The sequence below is a fragment of the Sphaeramia orbicularis genome, chromosome 4 (genome assembly GCF_902148855.1).
Source record: "Sphaeramia orbicularis chromosome 4, fSphaOr1.1, whole genome shotgun sequence".
Classification (NCBI taxonomy): Eukaryota; Metazoa; Chordata; class Actinopteri; order Kurtiformes; family Apogonidae; genus Sphaeramia; species Sphaeramia orbicularis.
The window spans coordinates 34,656,897-34,680,491 of record NC_043960.1 but is presented as its reverse complement, the minus strand read 5'-3'; the positions used below and the strand labels follow the sequence as shown (position 1 = coordinate 34,680,491).

The 23,595-nt window shown below is 38.5% G+C and overlaps 2 protein-coding genes across 3 annotated transcripts; both read right to left on the bottom strand.

Moving 5' to 3' along the window:
* Positions 1–916: 916 nt before the first annotated feature.
* Positions 917–12,216, bottom strand: tbc1d23 (TBC1 domain family, member 23). Of its 2 annotated transcripts, XM_030131299.1 has the most exons (19): positions 12,144–12,216; positions 11,178–11,289; positions 9,976–10,081; positions 9,182–9,386; positions 8,967–9,090; positions 8,746–8,870; positions 8,595–8,641; positions 7,846–7,949; positions 7,636–7,758; positions 7,438–7,530; positions 7,165–7,335; positions 6,777–6,819; positions 6,585–6,691; positions 6,342–6,484; positions 5,870–5,914; positions 4,246–4,334; positions 4,016–4,151; positions 3,625–3,819; positions 917–2,752 (listed from the first exon to the last, which is right to left on the bottom strand). In XM_030131299.1, exons 1-19 carry the CDS (start codon positions 12,179–12,181, stop codon positions 2,668–2,670), a joined length of 2,091 nt encoding a protein of 696 aa, XP_029987159.1. In that variant the 5' UTR covers positions 12,182–12,216; the 3' UTR covers positions 917–2,667. The 2 variants fall into 2 exon arrangements, with proteins under 2 accessions (XP_029987159.1, XP_029987160.1); XM_030131300.1 differs by lacking the exon at positions 5,870–5,914.
* A 1,248-nt stretch (positions 12,217–13,464) lies between these two features.
* On the bottom strand, positions 13,465–23,375 carry LOC115417400 (mitochondrial import receptor subunit TOM70-like). The gene is made up of 12 exons (XM_030131301.1): positions 23,057–23,375; positions 21,826–21,999; positions 21,060–21,186; positions 20,839–20,948; positions 20,610–20,758; positions 18,145–18,352; positions 17,255–17,389; positions 16,685–16,792; positions 16,405–16,521; positions 15,777–15,874; positions 15,235–15,357; positions 13,465–15,125 (listed from the first exon to the last, which is right to left on the bottom strand). The coding sequence occupies exons 1-12, from the start codon at positions 23,294–23,296 to the stop codon at positions 14,972–14,974; spliced, it is 1,743 nt and encodes a 580-aa protein (XP_029987161.1). The 5' UTR covers positions 23,297–23,375; the 3' UTR covers positions 13,465–14,971.
* Positions 23,376–23,595: the final 220 nt, after the last annotated feature.

The following is a 23,595-nucleotide window of genomic DNA, read 5'->3' as shown; positions in this document are numbered from 1 at the left end:
TTGACTATACGCCCAAATCTCGAGTACATTTTTAGTTCAAAACTTTTAATCCGAAGGCCGGAAGTGACAATGCGTCATCAGGGCTGGGTGATCCACAACCAATCATATTTCACTGTAAGATTAAAGACGTCTCCTGATTTGTTAAACAAATAGAGGCTGAAGTCAACTTTTAATTCTGTACAATAAATTTTAAAACAATATACACATAAAAGTATTAAATATATGCAATGTAAACACGCAAAAAATCTTTTAAATAAGTGTGTTACATAAGTTGTGTTACTTGCAGAGATTTTTGTGTATTTTCTCTATTCAGATACAAATTAACTTTATTGACCTCCAGGGGATATTCACTTTCTTAACCAGCACACTAAAATTAACAATGATTAATTAGACAAAGGTGTTAAAAATAAAACAGTGTTAAAGCATTGAAAATAAAATAAAGACTGTATCATTGTACTGAGGTGTTGTAGACTCTGATGGCAGTGGCCATGAAGGATCCTCTAAACCTCTCAGACCTCGCCCACTGCAGCTGCTTTTCTGCTTTGTCAAAATGAGATGTAGAGTATGATCTGGCTTTTCCAAGGCATCCTCCGCCTTCCTCAGTGTGCATCTCTCCACCACAGTCCCCAGTGTGTCCTGCTTCTCTCCAAAAACAGAAACAGGATTTTTCACCAGTTCACCCAGCTGGTTCCCATCCTTCTGTCTGAAGCTACTTCACCAGCAGAAAGTAGCATAAAAGAGTGCACTGGCTACAACTCACTAGCAAAATATGTGCAATATCTTAGACATAAATATGGCCAAATACTTACCCAGCAACTTCAATCCTCTCCAATACAATAAAAAAAGACCTATTTGTAATAATCTCTGGTCTTTTTTCTTTTTTCCTGGTAAGCATAAAGTAAGTGGTTTTCTACAGTTGCAGTCGAATAGTTTCCATTTATTAAAAACAGAAATGCTTAGAAAATAAGAGCAGTACATTAAGGTGCAAATTACACTTGAGACAAATTGCATTTCAACTAGTGGTGACATCCTTTGCCAGTGATGTTACAGAGTAATGTAAAGACTTCCAACCAGGATGTTCCAGTTAATAGAATACTGAAAAATATCACAAAATTACAAATTACAACACAATGCATGGGTTACACAGGAATGCTATGAGACACTGGAGTGAAAGAGGACCCATACAATATGCTGCTCATACTGTAGATGTGCGTTTCTCAGGGTGAGTGCTCCCCTCTGTTTATGTTAAAGGAGAAAAGGGATGAACCCTGTCTGGACTGAAGTGCTCTCTGGAGCTGTAATACTCCATTAACTTTGCTCAACACTTGAAACCCAGGCTGCCGACACAACTAGACTCCAACACAAAAGTAAGCAAGAACAAAGCGAAAAAGCAAAAAAAGTTGGAAATATAGTTTAAGATTAGAGGAGAAGCAGCAAAGTACTGTGATATGTTGCCACTGCTGGTGCCAATATCACACATCACAGGCATGAGGCCAAAGGCAACAGTGGCAAGCAAACTAGAAACCAGCAACGCTGCTTCATTTCAACCAATACAATGGACAAGACATCTGAAAACATAGATATATATGACTTTACTTTTGTACAAATAATCATTCCTTTGAGAGCTGTACTGCACATACCTTCTTTACAGCATTCATTTCAAGTCAGTTCTGTTACAGCGATAGCCTTCCAGATGCTAACATAACAGGAAGCGGTTATCCAGGTGACTGCAGGAAATCATTCACGTAATAATTTGGAATGGGATGGAAAAAAATACTGAGGTGCTCAGGTTTCAATAAGTACAATCTCCAAACCTCCCTCTGTAAAACTAAACACACAGGGAAACGCTTTCTGAGAGCTACATCAGACTGCTATGAGATGAGGTTAATTCTTTATTAACACAAGTGAAAGCAGAGAATAACTTATCTCCCAGAAAGAGGGGAACTGTAGCACATATTTGCACTATCAGGATATGCTTTCTAATGTCTGTGCTGATATAGAGCAGTTTACACATTATATACATTACACATCCAAAAACATCCTCAAATAACATCTATTTAAGGCTGCTTTCTAGGGAAATTTAAAAAAAAAAACTGTAGGAAAACTGCTTTTTGTTGAGTCATGCTCACTTCCTGACCAGAACAATGGTCATTAAATGTATAATAATGTTCTGAAAAGTAAGTTAAGAGATATGGCTGAACTGCAATACTGTTCACCACAAAGCAAATAAGCAGAATTGAGATGCTGAAGTCAAAACAAAATGAGTCATGATCAGTCAGTCAGTTATGATCAAACAGACTTGCCATTGGTGGGTCAGTACGCTACGTTAAGGCCAGAGGGGAATTTCACTGTCACTTAATCCCATGTTTGAATCAAATTTTAAAGAAAAATAAACGACTAACAGTATAAGTTAGTTAAGAGTATGGTTGGATGACTGCAGAGCACCTAAGTATTTCAACACGGACAGTCTGTCCAACAGGTCTGCAGAGGCCCCACCTCCAAAGTCCCAAACACAGACAGACACACAGGGCATCACAGTCAACACTGCACTGGGTCTGTCCACGAGGGAGGACAGCCGAGGGAGAGCGGGACAAGATTTCAGTTGTGGCAGACCGAGACTCTTCTTACAGTTCGTGTCACAGCTGACCATCAGGACGCCGTCTCCATTTATGAGCTCTCCAGAGCGTCAAGGACTTTCATGATCTGCTGTTTGATGACCTTGGTAGCATCGCCTGCATTAGGTATCAAATATCTGAGAGGAAGGAGGGAGAAGACACTTGGTCACATGAAGAGTGAGGTTTTGTAGAACTGTGCTCTACGGTTAACGACTATCAAAACCAGATGAAAGATCCTGCAGTAACACTGGTAATTATGTCTTGTAACTTAAGCTGTGGACAGGATCTAAATGCATGACAGACACAAACTGTTCATACAGTTTGTTTGCAGGTTTTAAATTAAATTCACAACTTAATAAGATCTTTTTAAATCTATAATGAATCCAAGTTAAGACCTAATTGTTAGTGTTGATTGGGTCACACTGGAGAAGGACTCAAGATGTGAATAGAGAGACCTATTGAGTGATGACAGGGGTTTGCTGGTGTCTTGATGTCCAATTAGGCTCTATTGCTTTTATACCCAAATTTCCTAGTGTTTTCATGCAGCAGTGTTTAAATCTGTTAATTTCACTGTTCATGAACCAGAACCAGTTGAACATACACTTACTTCTGGAAACAGCTACTTTTTGACATTGCATCATGGCACACTAGTTGGACATAAATCATTTTGAAGCTTTCTTTAGTACTAATTGGTTCCATGTTGGTTGTATTTGGTACTTTTATTACAGAACGAACCCAAAAAACACATTTCAAAGTGAGACTGGAGTCAATGTAATGTCATAAAAGTCATCTTAACTTCAGTCCAATTAATTTGTCAACCCAAAACCTCTCAAAAATTTTACTTAAGACATTGTAACAGCCTAAACTCTCTCCTAAACTCTGCGTGAAACGTCCTGACAATCTTACAAACATTACCACATAACAGAATAGCAGGAGTTTTACACAAATAGAGCAGAAAATTTAAAACAGATCAACATATTTTTTCCACTGTATCTCTGTATTTCTTCACCTCTCAACAGCTGATATCTCCACTCCAGCTGAGTTGTTGGTGCCAAACTTGAATGTGATCAGTTCCGGGTGCTTCTTTTTGGATGTGATCTTCACTACAGAGTTCAGTGCTTGTCTGGACTGGATGTAGGCAAAGCCTTTCCGTGAGGCAATCTCTCGCAAGCAGTACATATGAGTCGCTGTGATCAACAGGTGGCTGGAAAAAACAAACCAAAAAACAAAACACATAAATACAGATGAAAGCCAATGTTAAGATCCAAAGATTTCATATTACTGAGCTGTTTCTCTTGTTCTATAAGGAGGTGAGCCAAAATCGAACTCCTACAGTCATGTGAGGAATCTTTCATGCACAAGTTTTGGTTCCACATTTCCTCAAGCTGCCCTCAGCTCACCTTGGGAACATATGACCAGTTTCCTTCACTTCATTGCAAGGAATGTGATGCTTGACATCTGGCTTGTTAACCCACGTCTGAATGTTGACAATCTCCTTCCTGTCGTCATCCGACATGGACGAGCTGTCGATCTCATCTGGATGAACATCAGGTTGTGACAACTCAACAACATGTTATAACTACTTACTCTGGTGTGTTATTAGGTGGTGTTGGACTGTAGCTGGATTTACCTGTGTCATACTCTTCCTCATCACCAATGCTGAAAACAGGCTTCACTCCTCGGTAAGGTTTACCTATGCGGTCACTGCTGCTCACATGCCTAGACACAAAAACCAACAGTATATTTTAGACAATTACAGCAACACTTAGTGAAAGGCATGATGCTACAAGAAGTCCTGTGATGGACAGTCACTGAATGCAGAAAAGTTGCACACAAATAGCAATGACATGAAGGCCTCCAGGCTGCTGTGAAAGTCTTAGACGAGAAAGCCCACTACTGCCAAAGGTAATGCTGTTAAACATAAAGAATGGGGTTAGATGGGACATGTCTACTGTGGTAATAAAAGAGTTACAGTTTGATAACCAGGGCTGTGTAAGTAAATAACTCTGCTGTCATTCTTAACATGTAGCTGGAAAAGTCTTGGTTGTCATCTATAGGAGCAAAAATGACAAGGGAAGATCAACAGTTTGGAGCATCTTCAAGCAAACAGCAGTAAAGCTTGGGTTTTTCTAAACTCAGTCAGATCGACTCAAAAGAGACAATGAGTGAATTGTAGGTGTGAACATAGTCGAGTGTTTACTCACTAGTAGAACTTAACAGCAGTTAAATGTTGTTAGTGAAAGCATGAAAACTGATTTTAAGAGACATCGTGCTGTACACAGCCTGCCCATACGGTACAGTGCATCATTAAAAATGAGTGAGCCAACCCTGTTTCTCAGAAATCACAACCACATGTAATTAAACTGCAACTACTAATGTATTCTATTAGAAATGTAAGGTTGGCTGCTATGCATCATATTTTAAGAAATAATGTTTAAATGTTGTTCATTAATCTGATTTCCAAGTAGCAAAAATGAAGACTGTGAATGTAGATGTAAATTGCTCACTGACAACATATTTTGTTTCCCTCCAACACAACCAAAAACTCACATTTACAGCATCACCTGGTTTTGATGACAGTACTATTAACCCTTTAAGTGCCAAAGTTGCAATATTGCGACAAGCAGTGGAACTGAATGAAACAGGTTTTTGCAATCTTGGTATCAAAACAGAATATTAAAAAAAATAAATAAAAAAAAAAATAAAAAATAGGGCACCTAAAGGGTTAAACTTTTATGGTTAGGTTTAGGTGCTTGTGTAGGTGTTGGTTGATGTAGAATGAAGTCTGCTATAATACGATAAAATTACTAACAAAGTATTTATTAATAATGAAACCAAATAATGATCTCTTCCTAACAGTAACAAAACCATTCTATCTTTCCTAAACCTAAAAATCTATGGAAGCTAAGATGCTCTCTAGAACCAAACGCTGACATCCACCACTACAACCTTCTGCCCTTTGTGTACGTTAAGAAAAACTCCATCCCTTGAAATTTTACATTTTGTTACAAGAAGTCAAAGGATGCTGTATGTTTGGAGCAAAACGTAATGCAAGCAGCATTATATTAAAACAAAATACAATTGTATTTGCAATTAAACAAAATAAAAGTGCAACTTCTGAGAGACTGAGTTGGTGTAGGCAGAGATGCTGACACTACGCATGCGTTAATGTTTCTAAAATCCTGGGTACTGGTGCAGGTCTACAGCCAGTGGGCATGCTGGTGACAAACAGCTCGATGTTGGGGAAATCTTACCGATCTGGGATCACCTTCTCTGGCCAGGGCAGATTGAAAGATATTCTAGCATGGGATAAGGCACAAGGTATAGTGAACTTAAAATACCTACATATTAAAATACTACAACTGTCATTTAGATGAACTACCCACTGTAACATGCAGTAGTACTCAGGCCTCACATGAGCCACTTCATAAATGTCCAATAAAGGTTGATGTTTATTGTGAAATATAAATAAAGAGTAACATACAATTTCTAAATACTTGAAAGCTTACTTCAGATTTTTTTTAAATGTGTCTGAAACACTGAGGAATAACAGCACTGAAATCTTCACAAATATTAAACTGTATCCCTACAAATCCAAATTATATCTAAACTTACTTTTACACCAGTAATAAACAACAAAGGGAAGTGAGTGTCTTGGTATGAGCTCCATGGAGGGATATAATATGTTTATGTATTACATTCTGGAAGAAAAACTGAGCTTCTCACCTGTCTACAGGGGTTGAAGTGTTCTCAATGAAACTGATCATCTTCTCCTTTACATTAACTGACTTTGACTTGAGCGCGAACGTCATTTTGTTAACCAAAGACTTGACACCTTTGCCGTCTCCAGGGCTGCTCAGAGACTCTCCCTGCAATGACAGATACAGTACAAATGTATAAATAACAGGCCAAGGACAAAGTAAAGCATGTGGAGTGAGTGATGCTATCTCTGCCTCATGTGCTACTTACATCTGCAGAGCTAAGGCTGCTGTGGGACCCTGATGTGCTGACGATCCAGTGGACGTATGAAGAGTCAAGCCCCTCAACGTTCATATCTACCAGATGCTGCTGGAGGGCTGAATGAACACAAATCTGTTGGCTTTCAGTCCTTAACATCCAAACTGCATTGCTGCGTCAGTATTCTCATAATCACCTACTCACCCATGAATCCTCCTTTAGCGATACTGACATATTCTTTGTTTTTCTGTTAAAGAGAAACAAAGTAAAGTGTTATACATCAAATCATGTAGCAAACATAACATGCTGCACACTTTTAATACCCATCAGCCAAATATAGTGTAAGATTCTGTTGAAAGTTACTGTCCTATAGGTGGCCTATTTTCAATAGGCTTCTGCTCCATGCCAAGATGCATCCACAGTATAAATCTGATGCAGACATCTCAATTCATTCTTCAGATAACGCGATTACATTGTTGAATGGACAGACAGACAAAAATGACTACAATACCCCTCTGGCCAGAGTTGGTCAAGGGGTAAAAACCTTTTTCCACAATTCTTTGACATTTTATCCCCCTATTTGCCACCTCACCTGCAAGAAATGGGCTAACACCATGTTCATGTACATGTCCTCCTCTTCCCTGCCACTACCCATAAAGCACAGATGCTCTCCACTGGCGATGGAGCCGGACTCTAAAGACTGCTTCTGTGCCTCCAATAGGGACTTCACAGACAGGGCAAACTCTGAAGGGTTTTGAAGCATCTGTCACAAGAAAGGAAATATGTCATTACTCTATATGCCATCAATTTTAAGGCTCATGGTTATTTCACTGTTTTATTTACTGAATGGGTGTTGAATGCTCACCAGGTCAGAGTCCAGGTGAAAGGCTGTGGACAAGTGCCCAGCGTTGTACTGCTCTGCAGGTCGACAATCCACAACAAAAAAGCGCACCCCATCCTGAGAAGCAAAATGTCACTTTGGCTTATGTTTCCTGCTTTTAATATGTACAGGTTTCATATTTTCCTCATTACATGAGGTTAGTGGAAGTATAATGTTACTGACCTGCTGCATGTGGTTGGCCTGCAGGATTTCAGGGACAGACACTGGCAGACACAGGGCCTGGCTCAGGTCAGTGTCCTCCTCTTTCAGAGCCACCAAGCTGCTACCAAACAGATTCTGATTCATCTAACAGGGCGAAGAAAAAGACACAATGAGGACTGTCAAACATCGTATCATGCATCAGTCCTTCTTGATCAGAACATAGCACTGTACCTTTCTCAGAGACAAAGGAGTTTTGCTCTGGTAATACTGGGCCAGAGAAAACAAATCTTCAATGTCCTCACTTTCCAGGAGAGATGGAGATGCTTCTAGCATTTCTGTGAAGGGAAATGTGAGGTTAAGTCCAAAATAGTGCTGCATGATATAGATGACAAATTTAATTAGAGAAAGATATATCATTTCAATAATTACTGACAATTACCTACTTCAATGAAAGAGTGAGAGAAAAAAGGACAAACCTAAGTACTTGAATAAAATCCTTTTATTTTTTATCATTTCAGTTATCAAGAGGCAAAGGTAATTTAAGTTGAATTCATAAGAAAGGATTAATTAATAATGTGGCATTGCACTATCAAAAATCTAAATTACCTCTCCCATAAAGACCCTTAAATGCACCACATTATATGTACAATTGGAGTATTTCTTGATCATTTGGATATAACACTGTTTGGCCTGTAAAGTGGCTGATAAAGTCATTCTCATAACTGCGACCATTTTACCAATTTCTATAAAAAGTATAAGTCGTGTAGACTTCCACACCTACTTAGAGACAGATCTAACACACCGAGTCTGTCAAATAACTTACACTGAAGATTATGTCACAGGTGTATACGACTTAACCAAACTTTGGGTAGCTGTTGAGTAAGTTCATGTCATTCTTACAATTAATGAAGTTTGTGTCGCTGGTACATACCATCATTTCATTGCTTAGGCCTAAAAAAAAAATATGAAGAAAAACTTACTGACAATATCTTCTTTGCTGTCACCTTCTCGTGTAAGTATGGATTCTCTAAGGGAGGCAGAAATAAACACAAGTCAAACATACATTCATAAGATGCAGGGTCATTATCTGCTATGAAGATGTCTGTATGGCTTTCAACGACAGCTACATACTTGGCATTGACGAGTATGATGAGCAAGAGGAAGAAGATGAGGAAAGGGTCAGCCTGCTGGAAGTAGGCATCCCACAAGGCCTGGGTAACTTCAGGAAGGCAGTGACTGGAAAACAGACTGCCCAACTAAACACAGAACACAGAATTTTAGTTCATGTCACACATACCTGAATGATGTCTGAATGCTTTGGATGAACTACAAATACTGAAATACCAACACACCCAGCTGATTGCGTAGGAGTCAGGTGTGATCTTTTTGGTGTCCAAGAAGGAGCAGAGCTCTGGCTCATGGTACTGCAGCAGTAATCTATAAAGGTGGAAGGGCCGGCCATTTGGCACACAGTCCCTGAGATGGACACAGATAAACAAAGAAAATCAAATGTATTTTTTCTTTTTTAAATACAATTTTTACTATAAAAAATGACTTGATGACTTACCTGGGGATATATTTATTCATGAGAGCATAGAAGCAATTGTAGAGGTCACTGCGGGGGAGATGAAGACCCAGTAGTGGTTTGAGCAGGTGTGGCCAGCTCATCTCCGGAGTGAAGGCAATGTTGCGCGACTTGCAGTAAAAAGTGATGACTGACTCCACATCGGACACCATGTCCTGCCTCTCTTCCTCCGACACTCCGAGCTGACCTAAACATGGGAACCAATACTGGAAGTATTAGCAGTATGGAAAACATCACATATAAAATGTGTCCCTGTGCATTCACGTAGCATTAAAAACAAAGAAGCTTTAGAATATCAACACTGTAACATGATCAGAATAAAAGCAGGTTTTGATTTATCTGTGCAGGACCATGTGTGCATAGATATTATGGGCTTCATTCTCGCTCAGGGGGTTCCTATTTTCAAACAAACCTGACCTTGTCAGAGGAGCTGACTAATCAAAGCCATTTGTTCTTCTGATGTCCTTCATCAAAACCGAACAGATTTAAGATTGAAATATATATTATTTTCACCCCAAATGCTCAAACTCTGAAGGAAAATGTAGCGATGAAAGGCTACGTGGCTGCCCTAAGTTTATTAATGTTAAAATACTACTACTACTACTACTAATAATAATAATAACAACAACAAACTAGCAATTTTCCAGCGAATCTTTGAGAAAAATGCAGGATATGTACTGGATTCATAACCTAAATCTTTCATTTACAAGTCACTTACAAACTGCAGCCATTCAATTCAGTCTTGTCATTTTTTGGTGATGACAGCATTTACTCACCAATTAGCTGCTGACTGCGATTGTGAATGAGGGTCTGTTCTGGTAAATCGAGGACACCATCCCATGGAGACAGGCTGTCTCCTTTTCCAGAGACATTTAGAGCAATCTGCCAAAATAAAACAAAGTGTACACTAAACATGCATCAATTAAGAAATACAGAAATTTCATTAAACACAGATCAAAACCCCTTCATGCAAATTAGTGATTTTGGGGCATAAAAATTAAACAATTTAATCTGGCTGGTCCTATACAGAATGTCTTCAGTGATTAAACATCTGCTCTCCCACTCATAATCTAAAGAGATGTAAATGTATGGGTAGATATATACTTGTGGTATTTTTATGCATATACACAGCAGCAGAGTGGGGTGAAATGGTGGCCTCTTCCTGGCTCAATGCTATTTAAATACCAAGTATTATTAAAAACATAAAAACATTCCTTTTAACTTTGCCCATGTTAAGATTTGACAATATGTCCAGACAAAACTTTCCTTTGATAAGTACTTGCACATTTCATTATGTGGCTATAAAGTCACAGTCAAACGTAATTTACCTGATGGATTTTATAGGACCAACACAATCCTGTTTACAATCATTCATGCAAAGTCATTCTTTTAGCGTTTGTCCATAATATATTTATTCATAATACTCTAAACTAAGTAATATTAAGCTAATTAGGTAATGCTAAAACATTTAACAGAAGAATATTTACACCCAACTTTAAATAATATAAAGTTCACAAAGAACAGTTTTTCAGTTTCATGTCAAACACTATGTGCAAACAGTGGGCAACAGCAAATTTTAACAAAGCATCTAAAATAGATCTTATTAGCACTTGCTCAGATACACCATATTCAGAGAGAGAAAGTATATTGTGGGTGTGTGACTACATTTGGAACTAAAGCCTGTCATGGGTGTGACACAAAGAGATATCAGACTTTACGTCATACGGGTGAAATGCCTGACTTTCCAGTCTGTTGACTTCTTTCTGAGGATAGGATTTGTAATTTGAGCTGCAAGAAGATTCTAATAATAAAAAACACATTTGACCTATATTCTACACACAACTTAATTGGAGTGTGTAAATATGTAATCTTTTTTTTGTGGTTCTATTTATCCTCTCCTTGTACACATAACTACTGTCCACAGCCTTTGCATGGCGATCACAGTGTGTGGACTGAATACTACGATCCTCTTCCTCACCTTCCACATCTTGGCCCTGTGTTGAGGTGAAGCCTCCTGGACCTGGATGACACCTCTCTCCATCTCCATGTCAGAGCCACCAGAATCCAGAGCCTCTGCTAGATCCTGGTCCCTGAAGATACAGAGACAATTCAGAGTTACATTTCTAAGCACTTCACATCAACAAGAAACAAACAATTCAATATAATTACATAATTTGATGATGAGCCAAACTACTCACAAAAAAATAAAAAAAAGCTCTTGGTTTGTTTTGTGTAAATTATCACGGTAAGGAAAGTTTTCAGGAAGGGTAGGGGGGAAAATGATGTCATTAAATGCTTCCAAATTTGTTTAACCAGAGCTAAAGTGATTGTAAACGCCAGGAAAATAACAGACACAAATATTCTTCTGATAATATTAACAGGTCCCAGAAAATACAGCTTAGAGACAACTACATATTGCTATTTTACTATGACAACTCTACAGAGTTTCGTGTATTTTACATGAGCTTACACTATTAGTTTGAAGAACACAGAATGAGAGGAATAAACTGAGAAACTGTTACGGGATAATGTTTGGTTCAGTTTAAAAGCAAACCGGTCCAAGAGTGAACATCTAGCTACTTACTGTTAGCCTTCAAGCGAAACTTGGACTAAAACCTGTTAGTAAGTGTAACAAAGAAGTGAGACAAGTAACTTTGTCATAGCCTCGTCAAACGCCCCTAGTTTTTCATTTCCGTTTCGCTGACTGGCCTGTACATTTTTCTGAATCCACTTGGCTAACTAATACAGATTAGCTGGCTAGCGGCCGAACACTAACGGAACCAAATTGGTTGAGGACTAGCATCCGATGTGGGCAAAGCAAGTTAACCGTGTAAACACATATCTATATTCTAACCGTCAGTTTCTATGTGCCGAAATCAGTGTATTTATTTGACAGCCTTAAAAGCGTCCTTTTAAATGTCAGTACAACCACAAATTGCCTCACCAGCTGCCCTGAAGAGCTTCCTCCACGGCATCCGCCATTGTTGTGTTGACGGAGGGGAGACACGTCAAATGCCGTCAATCGACCGGAGGTGTCGCACATCCGCTGTCATTTATTAATGAGCAGCTGAGATTCAGAAGGGAGAGCAGGCACAGCCCAGAAAGGTCCTACACACATGGGAAAAACAGAAGCTCTCCGCAAATAGGAAGAATTTTTGTCACGACGTTGATTTTTTTTTTTTTTTAACCATAGTAAGAATGTATATCTACTCTAAAACCAAAACAAACTAAATGCTGAGTCTTCTACGGTCATATGCTCTTGTTAAATGTCCACTAGCCTTTTGTGTTTTGACACTTGTACACCATCCCTCTGAGTTTTTCAAAATAAAGTTTCATTTATAGCAATATGTGCGCATTTTGTTAACAACATTTTGATTATGAGTCCATTTTATATTTTTTTTCGGAGTTGCATTAATTAGTTGCATCATTTAAAAATGTCTCAAAAGTCTTCATGCATTAAGAAGTAGAAAATAAACACCATACAACTTATTTGATCAATCTATCATTAATTAACATGTGTTTATTGTTATCTTCAAATATTTTTTTTTCTCCAGCTTTCTCTCATTTATACTCTGAAAGGTGATTGGATTGAACAGTAGTATAATATGATTGATAATGCCTGTTTTGTATTGGCAAGACATACAAGATGAAATTAAACAATTTCTAGATGTAGAATTGCCTGTAGAACCATCCTGCTGTACTGGGTATATTCTCAAGGATTAAAATGAAATGATCAAATAATAGTATTGTGGTTCTTTTTATTCACCCCACAGTGAGTCAGTGAAAGGAGGGGGTTAAAGTCATTATTGTTGTAGATCATTGTGAATGGAGCTTGTTTACTGCTACTTATGCACTTATTTATATTTTTATTTTATTATGATCACTTGTTTGCTTTTGATTTCTTCCCCTTACTTCCTCTTTTGAATGTTGAATTTTATGGAGTTGCATTTGGACATAGCTGGGGTACAAAAGAGCAATGAACTGTTCTTGTGCGGTTTGATTGTACTTTACCATAAATGACAATAAAATGAATTTTGACTTGTCATAGGCAGGCCATAATTCCATGGTTTATTGGGCTAAAATTGGCTGCAAAATTTATTATCCATGCTGTTAAAACTGCTGCTGTAAGAGGCCCTTTATATGAAGGCCCAGAATTTGAGAAAGCTTTGTCGAACCAATGGTATTGATGGTCACAGGACAAACGCTTCTCATGCTGTTGAACAGGCCTTTAAAGGATAACAGAAACTTGCAGACAGGAAAATATCTCCAGGAATTATAACTTTATTAGGATTTTATATTCTCTTTCACTTTGGTCACCATACATATCAATGATAAAGAATGTCAGTGTAAAGTCTGAAGTTAAAATTTAGAAGATATGAGATTGAGCTTTGCTGAGAAGTATTCCTCAGCTGCTGAAAAGTGTGATTTAGTTCATTGGTGCGACCACACATTCAACAGAACTAAGCCGTTACTCTTGAATCATTTAATGTCACCATGAAAAAGAGCATTTAAATTTTCTAAAAATGTAACCCCTTGTAGTAATGGCTAATTCATATTTTTCATGGACGATTACAGGGTGGTATTTGAGAACCAAATCACACACTGTACCAGGAGACTTTATGGGCTGCATGTTGGACAGAAATAAGGCTCAAGTTTGTTAAAATCATGTTAACATAGGGCTCCCTAGAGAAAAAAAAATAAAGTTGTCTCAAGATTTCTCTGTCAAAAGATGAAACCAAATGTGGCATAAAAAATAAACATCTTACAATAAAATAGAAAATAAACCATGTTTATCATCTTAAGTGAGCTAGGATAAACCACAAAATATCCAATCCCTTGTGACATCTTCTGACACTAGAGGCATTTCAAAAAGAGCATCTTCAAAAACTAAGACAAAGATGTTTAAGGTTTTTCTAAACAAGTGTTTTTTTTCTCCTCCAAGTCTCATTTTTTCCTAGTGTTCCAAGACAGATTGAGCATCGCATTTACATTTATTTATAAAGTGAACATGCTGCACAAAGTATATATATATATAAAAAGAAAACAGGCATTCTCTGAATTAAAAAAAAAAAACAACTTCAGGGTCCTACACTAACCTCTCTGTCGGTTCTTATGCATGGGATCAATTCCAGCATTACAATCACAGACACATTGGACTAGTATTTTAATCTTGCATGTAGAACGGACTATGTTACAATATGGAAGAAGATGGACAAAACACTTGAGATCAGCATAAATTAACAAGTGAACAGTCCATTAGAACTACATAAAGCTCTCACAGTATTTCCTGTAGATTGTGTCACAGAAGGACTCATCAACGATCAGCTCAATAGACTGCACAATTATCAATTCTCTTATTTTCATACACGGCTGGAAACTGCTAGTAATTTAGACGTCTATACATGACCATTCACGGATGAGTTTCTCTCTCGTGAACACAACCACTCTCTTTATTTGGAGCAATAAAAAAAAGGGTTGAGAGATTGATGACTTTGTGGTTGAATTATGTGTAAGCAAACGGGTTGTGTCGGATAACCCACCCATCACCATCCTAACAACCCATCCACTCCACCAGAGGTCTGGATCAAAGCCTTTCTACAGCGCACCACTTTATTATGATGTAAACACTATATATTCATCTCTCCCATTTTTCCTTTCATAATCCAGTATTAATGTTTTTTTTATAAATCAAAGCAAGTCAGACAGTTGCATTTTTAACACAGTTACGTTCAGCAATGAAGACTTGAGACTGGCATTCAGTTGGCAGAGAAGTTACAGTGTCGGAGGTTTCAGCCCATACTTCCTTGCCACCTCAGTCTGGGCGTACGCTGCATCACATAATGAGTACAAATGGGCCATCTCCATCTCTGATTTGGCTAGGTTTATTGCCTTGTTGAACATGTCTATTGCCTTGTCAAGATTGCCCCTGAAAGAACACACAAACTTGTTTACAGAAGGACTGAAAAAAAAAAAAAAAAAAAAAAAAAAAAAAAAAAAAGAGACTAATAATGTGCAAATTGGACTGTTTATCTCACCTTTGAACTTCAATGGTTCCCATAGTTTCATAAGCAAAGTCACATTTGTTGTCAATTTCAATCGCTTTACTGATGAGGTCTAAGCCCAAGTCCAGGTCTTGTTTCCATTGAAGCTGCAACAAACTGGACACAAGTTTAACAGTAAATACCTACGATCCAATTCAGATTCATGAAAAATAACATGAATGAACAAGTGAAGAAGACACACAAAAGACCCTCTCAGTTTTCTTCATCCGGACTAAAAATCTTTAAGGTATTTAAGAACATTTAAGACGTGGAGCGAGCAGAAGGATTTGTGATGTAATATGCACCTTTATGTAAGTGCAACGTGGAAGGCTGAAGCCAAAGCTAAGGACTGAAAGTCAGTAACCACTAGATAAACTTATGAAGTTAATCATATTTGCATGTTTAGAAATGGCAAAATTTTCACTGAGGATAGAAGATTTTTAACTGATGTTTAAATGACAAGTTAATCTCCAATCATTCCTAAATGAAGACAGTATTTGTTGCTTTATAATGAAAGATGTCTTTAGAACACCTACCCTTTGTGGACATATGTAGTAGCATTGTCTGGTTCCAGTTCAATGCACTTGTCGTACATCTCATCTGCTTTTCCAAACTGCTGCTGATCGGTCAAAGCCTGAAAAGTCAAATTCATTGTATGTGCTGAAAACACCATCAGAAACATTATATTTGTCTCTTCATAGCTGCAGTCAATCTACAATTGGCATGAATGATTAATGGATTCAATATACAGAATTTTCAAAACTGCAATAGAATAAGTTTGCTCTGTTGAAGTCACTTTAAACTGAACCCATTTTTCAAAAGTTCACAAAGAACTTTGAAAAGAATATGAACTCATTATTAGCATACCTAGTTCAATGTGGAAACTGACAATAAATATTGGAACATGAAAATACAATCACAAGATTGTTCAATTGTACCGAATTTTATTTGACAGTTAATGTTTTAAGAAGCTCCTCATTTGACACAAAAAATTTGAAATATTAGTAAAAAGTTTCCTTGGTAATGAAAAACTAAAACAATATCGATTGACTCAACAGTACAAATATTCACAGGCAGACTGGAATTGGCAACACACAATAGCCAGGCTCTGCCATATGATTTCTGGTCATTCATAAACAGGATGTTAAGTTATGTCTTTCATACCTGAGCATAAAGAGCGTAGCCCTCAGCACATTTTGGGAACCTTCTGATAACATCCTCGAAGCCGTCCATGGCTGTCTGTACTTGTGCTGGGTTATTTCCAGTATATGCTTGTCTATACTGAGAAACACAAAAGCAGATGCAACTTCACCAGCCACTCTAAAACTACAGTGACCTAGGTAGCTGTATACAGCAAAGACACTAACAGCAAAAATTTAAGCCTTACGGGAGAGAGTTAAGGAGAGTAAACTAGTTTAAAACTGTTTTTCATTTTGTTACTTACAAGAGCAAAGCACTTCTGTGCCTGGGCCAGCGCAGAGTCAGGCCTGAGGAGGATACACTCATCAAAGTCTCCCACTGCCTCATCAACCTGGTCCAGCAAGATCTTCAGCTAAGACAAAATATGGAGGACATTTAAGATGAAGCATCACAAAATACAAACATAACATGCTGCACACTTTTAATAACCCTTAGCAAAACATTGTGTATGATTCTGTTGAAAGTTACTGCCCTATAACGTAGATTAGATTGTCTTTATGTAAAACTTATTACATACATATTTACATATGAAAGTACTCAGATATTATAACTGCACAAGTCACAAGGTCATTTGACCTTAAATAGTAGGTCAAGGTCACTTATTTTCAATAGGCTTCTGCTCCATGCCAAGATGTATCCACAGTATAAATTTGGTGCAGATATGTCAATGCATTCTTCAGATAATGCGATTATGTCGTTGAATGGACAGACAGACAGACAGACAGATGGATGGACAGACGACAAAATGATTACAATACCCTTCGGTCGAGGGGTAACAATCAAAGTAAGTAATCGAAATGGAGCCCATTCTTACCTGGCCCCTGTGGTGATACACATCTGGATTGCGTGTGTCGATTTCTGCTGCCATGTTGAAGTCTTGTGTAGAGAGCAGAGGCTGCTGCTGCTGCATGTACATACTGCCACGTTTGATCAAAGCATTGGCTCGTAACTGGGGACATTTAACAAGTGAACAAAGCAGAGCCTGTCATGTTGCAGAAACAACCCAGTTTTCTAAATTAGCAGAAGTTTATGATTATTTGAGCATCTGTGAGAAAATAATGTACTCCCAGATAAGGATTTATTTACTGAATACCATTCCATCCCTCTCCAATTGATCTAGATCCAGTACACCACAATTAAATTCTGTTATAAACATGATGTATTTGACGTGGTAACATGTTCCAAATCTCTAAACTTCTCAGATCTTTATGTTTACAATGGCATGGAGGAAATAGTCACAATGTTTGTTGTAATGTTTGTACAATTATCATTTAAGGTGTAAATATCAGCCATAGGCCAAATAAATCTCTATGCAACATGTTTTTGACGTATGCAGAGGTGCCATGGCTTCCTAATATAGACAGCAAAAACATAACACCAGACAGATGTGGTTAGCTGATGTTTTTCTTTGGCTTTGTTCTGAATGAAACTTAATGCTGTAAGGTAATTCTCCATTTTAGACGACAGACTCATGCTACCGTCTGCTCGACTCACTTTATTGATCAAGAATAAAAATAAAAAAGTCAGACAAACAGACTCGATAATAGCATTGGTTTATAAAAAACCCTATCAACTGTCATCTCTATCACTGACAGACAGTAATGACAACATAACTCCTTGGCAGGGATAAAGAATGCATGCTAAAAGCTTTAACTACTCTTCCTTCTAACTAAGAAGGAAGTTTATCAGATGAATAGTTCATACCTTCACATTGGCATCCTGCATGTTGATCACACGGTCCAAATCAGGTTGAGCAGCTGTAGCGTTACCAATGAGTAGATAGAAAGTGGCACGCAGCAGCAGGGCTTCTGCAGTGTATCGACCACCAGACTCAATCTCCTTGGTGCATTCACTGATGATTTTGTCATAGTTCTCTTCCTCCATGTACTGCTTTGCCTTCAGGTAGCCCGAGCTGAAAGATACAGAAAGAATCATCAGGAAAAAAAAGTTTTCCTTTGTTGGAAGCATGAATTTGTTCAGAATTTTAATTGAAAATCATTAGATGATCTTTTTTACAGAACATATTTCACACTATCAAAGATTGAAAGGATGAGGACAAGTGTTTGCCTGTGGCTTTTTATTTTTTCTGACTTGCCATGAAACTCTAAGGACTTTAGACCAAAAGTTCCTACATCTTGTTTTTTTGTACAAGGTGGAGAATAGAATAGAATAGAATAGAATAGAATAGAATAGAATAGAATAGAATAGAATAGAATAGAATAGAATAGAATAGAATAGTCTTTATTGGCATTGCACAGGAGTTACAACAAAATTGCGGTGGGGCCACTCTGCACCACATAATAATGAAAATACAAGTACAAATAACAGTATATGTATGTATGTATGTATGTGTGTATGTATAAATAAATAAATAAATAAATAAATAACAGTGGGATAAAAAAGATAAAGACTAAAATTTAAAATACAGTGTGCAAGTTAAGTGCAGTGTGCAAGGGTTGTGCAGAAGTTGTGTCAGACTGTGTGTGGGTGTGTGTGTATGAGTCTGTGGGTGTTGGCGGTGCAAATAGTCCAGGGGAAGCAGCTGTTTGTCAGCCTGCTGGTGCGGGCCTTGATCGACCTGTAGTGTCTCCCAGAGGGCAACAGGTTGAACAGTGGGTATGCGGGGTGTCTGGGGTCTCCTGTGATGGCCTTTATTTTTCTTAAGCAGCAGGATGTGGACAGATGTTCCAGGGTGGGCAGAGGGCAGCCAATGATCTTTTGGGCAGTTTTAATAACCCTCTGCACCGTGTTCTTGTCCTCTGCTGTGGAGCCTGCGTACCACACACTCAAGCAGTACGTGAGTACGCTCTCCACCGATGAGCGATAAAAGGTCAGTGTGGGCTTCAAGTGTAGGTTTCGACTAAATACGACAAACTTCCAAGGAAAGTATTTAACTCACATATAATATCATGACTCTAGCTGAGTATGCTTGTATAAATTATGTCCGAGCAGCACATCTTATATTAGTCCTTAACAGTTCAGTGTTAGTTTTAATTTCATCCTCAAAAAATATTTTATAAAACTTGTGCAATTTTATAAAAGTAATAATAATCTCATGATTAATTAATTTTTAAGACCTGTCAAAATTGTATTAGGTGCATTTGAAGGCCTAAAATTGATATTACTCAGAAGTCCTGTTAATAGAGCTGCACGATATATTGTTTGAGCATCGTCATCGTGATGCATGTGTGCGCAATACATCGCAGATCCTGCGATGTTGGAGGCAAATGAACTCAACGTGTTCTCATCTAATTTCAAGGGTACCTGACATTCACTGTGCGCAGCAGTCCACCAATCACATTCATTCTTAATCAGCTTGTTGAAGCAGACCACGCCCCTGCACATCGAGGGAGCTGGTAACAACGCAGCGTTTCAACTGGTAAGGTTTTGCCGTGGCGCAGCGCCAAGTCCTGCCCCCTCAAATGAAAGTTTGCGGAGGTAGGGAAAAGATAAATGAGCATTAACTTTCACTTTTACTTCTGTGGCCGGCACAGTCTGCACTGCCCCATACCCCAATAGTATTATAAGTCGGGTGGAAACCAGTCGAACTTGGGGAAAATGTACTTATTTACCCAACGCCTCGATTCCCATCGTTCTGAGTTAAAATGATTAGGTGATAACGTGCAGTGAACTTCAAATATGTTCCCCTCCAGTCGTGTCAATCATGTCAAGCACAAGCTTTTCTCCAACCAGACATTATTACATTTGCACCTCCTCATGCTTACTTTTCAGTTGCGAGCCGTCCCTTAAAGTTCCCAAAGTCAGCTTTCTTGGGCGATGTGCGAGTGACAAAAAGGCTGCATGTGTGGTGGGCTGAATATTCTGTGATCATTTCTCACCTGGGGCTGCAAAGTTAGCAATAATTGGTTTCTAATTTCAATATAAATTCTTGGGTTGGAATGGGTTGGAATGGGTGGAACTGCGTCGACTAGCATTACTTTCTTTGCAGCTTGGATATTTCCTAGAACATTTAAACACAATACAGCCAACAAGTTTATGGCACCATAACTTAAGACCTACCATATCAAATTTAATAACTTTTAAAGACTTTAAAAAAAAGTTATTAAATGTAGAATTGTAATTTCAAGACTTAAGACCCCTCAGAAATCCTGCCTTCTAGTACAATCTAAGGGTAGTGAATAAGTGCAAACAAATAAACCTTGTCTCACCTCTCTGTAACCTCAGCAGCCTCTCCTTCCTTGTCCTTGTCCTCATCTTTTTTCTCGCCCTTTTGTAGAGGCTGTGAGATGATGTCGTCAGTGAATGAACTAAAGTAGGATTTAATGAACTGAGGCGATGGCATCATGGGTTCTCGGTTCTGGACAGGACAACGACAGTCAGTTTACTAAGAATCCTCCAAAAAAATTTGAGAAAATAATTGACAAAAATGACAAGTACTTTGTATTTTTCTTTGGCCTTCTCTTTTCCCAGCTGTTTGAGCACTTTGTCTGCCAGCAGCATGCTCTGTTGGTTCTGGAAGGCCTCAAGAATACACACTGCTGTGACATCTGGAAGACACACAATAATACACATTAATGTCAACTCCTTAGGCAAAACAATAATAGAAATACTTTTGAGCTAAACCTGTAAAATATGAAAAATAAAGAGAAGCTTCTCACCCTCCAGGCACTCCTTCTTGTTGTCTAGTTTCTCCAGAGCTTTAGCCCTCCTGAACAGGGCCTTGACATAACGTGGATTCATCTCCACAGCCTGAGAGCAGTCCTGCACCACTTCTGTCCATTTCATCTGAAATCACAGACTGGTCATCTATCGGACTAAACAGTGAGTCCTTTCACACTATCTACCAACAAAAAGCACATTGGCAGTTGTAGTGGATATTTGTCTGTTTGGAATTCTTATATCTTATTTTCTGAGATCAGTTTGGGATCAAAATTTATTAAAGTCTTTAACAATTTATGGTTACTAAAGCTATTGATTTCCCCCACAATGCAATATTATGGTTGTAACAAAACTCTGTTTTCATTACAGATTTCAATAATGTACATAAGGAGCTTACATAAACAGAGGTCTTTATGTAGAGTTAGCTGCTACATATAAAAAAAAGTACAACTGTTTCATTTAATTTGTTGGTGATTTGCACGGGTCTTGTTACACATTGATAAAACATGTGAAACATTGCTTTCCAAAGAGGGTTAAAAGTTGTCAGGAAAGGAATCACTTATAGCATTAACTTATTGGCAATACAATCCAAGTTTTAAATCTAAAAAGCAAAAAGAATTTACTTGGACTGCTTTCCTTGTGCAAGAACTTCAACAAAGTAATGTACACAGATGTTCAGATTAAGTGCTGACTCAATAAGGAGAGTACATGCTGGATCTATGATTATTTAATGTTCCTGCAGAGGTTACAAGAATTTTTACTAACCTGCTGTTCATATGCTGCTGCTCTGTTCTGGTAAAATGTTGACAGATCAGCTTTTTGCTCTCCAGGACAGAGACTAATGGCCTCTGTGTAACACTGGATGGCATTCTCATATTTGCCAGCCTTGAAGTACTTGTTCCCTTTGTTCTTTGCTGCTTGAGCTCGATCCAAAGGACTCTATATTAGACAGAGAGAAAAGACAACATCAGTACCATTAAATTTGAAACGTTTTAAAAGCTTACAGAGATCATGTGCTGCAAAGCCACAAACCTTAGGAATCTGAATTGTTGACTTTGACTCTACATATATTAAAAAGGACAGAAGTGGCTTTTATTGTTAATACCGTAAGTAAACTTGAGGAGAAATGAAATGTCACTGTGACAATGAAATGGTTAAATACGTGGTTTCAAGACTGACTGGGTGGTTAACAATCACACCCATAACCTGATGTTTTTTGTAATTACTGCAGAAATGTGTCATGATAGTAAAGTCATTCCCTTAGTATGATACCATTGAATTATTTTATCAAATCGTCACGTCTTCTTTGTCAAATTGTTTTGATCACTGTAAAAATGACACTGGTTCGATTCTAATCAACAGCAGCGTTCATTACCTTACATGCACTGAAGAGAAAGTAAAAGTTCATTTTCAATGTTGGATGGGCGATTAGGAAACTGTTACGACTGGCTACGATGACAAAGTGAATCTGACAATATATATGACCAAAGCACGACTAAGTGAAGTGACAGTAAAGCTTGAGCCTGGTAAACTGTAAACAAATCTGCACATCAGACTGACTGAAATGACATCCCCGCCCCACCTGAATTTCTACATTACACAGCTGGCGTTATGCCCACTTGTCTAAGCATCTCGTGTGTTAAATGTCACATACTTCCAATGTGCCAACACGATACATACTGTATTAAACTGTTTTTAAATATGTACGGACCTCCTCAACACTAAGCTAGCTGTTTTGTAAACCTTAGCTTATGAGAGAGATAGGCTAGCTAGCATATTAACACTAGCTAATCCACCAGCGTTGAACCGGTTGCTAACGGCCTTGTGAAGGTAACTGTCACTGACTGTCAGTAGGTGTCCTTGAGTTTAGTTTCACGCAATGACACATTTAGCCAGAAAAGTGAGATCCCTACACGCAGACAGCTCACTGACACTGTAGGTAACACCACATTATAAAGCACAAGCATAAGGAGTCTCCAGGCAACTGGACTCTTACCATGTTCTCTTGCTCGCGGTTGGCTCGAGCTGCGCCGTCTTGGCCCTGCACGGGACTAGCACTGCCTTCTGGGGTTTTCCGCTCTCCGGTCCCTTTGCCTTGCCTTTCCTTCGTTCTGCTACGGTTCCACAGGTAAACCGCCCCCACTCCCAGCACTATGGGCGTCCCGACTAGCAGTGCCAGCTGCCAGCGGGGCAGCCCAGTCCCGGACTGCGGCTCAACTGGCTTAGAAGCAGCCATGATCTACAACCGAGCAACGTATAGCCAGCTAGTACCACCGTCAGACAGCGTGCGAGCCCGATTCTTCTTCCCGTGCTTCGCGAGGTCAGGGTCACACCGTGGAATCATGGGATACTGCTGGGGGCTGGGTCAATTTGTAGTCTGATAGTATTACTATTTTGTAGTCCAAACATCACCCTACACCCTGTCAGCACAGAAACGGAAAAATTCATTATGATCATCAGTAGTAGTAGTAGTAGTGGTAGTAGTAGTAGTAGTGGTAGTAGTAGTAGTTGTAGTGGTAGTAGTAGTTGTAGTAG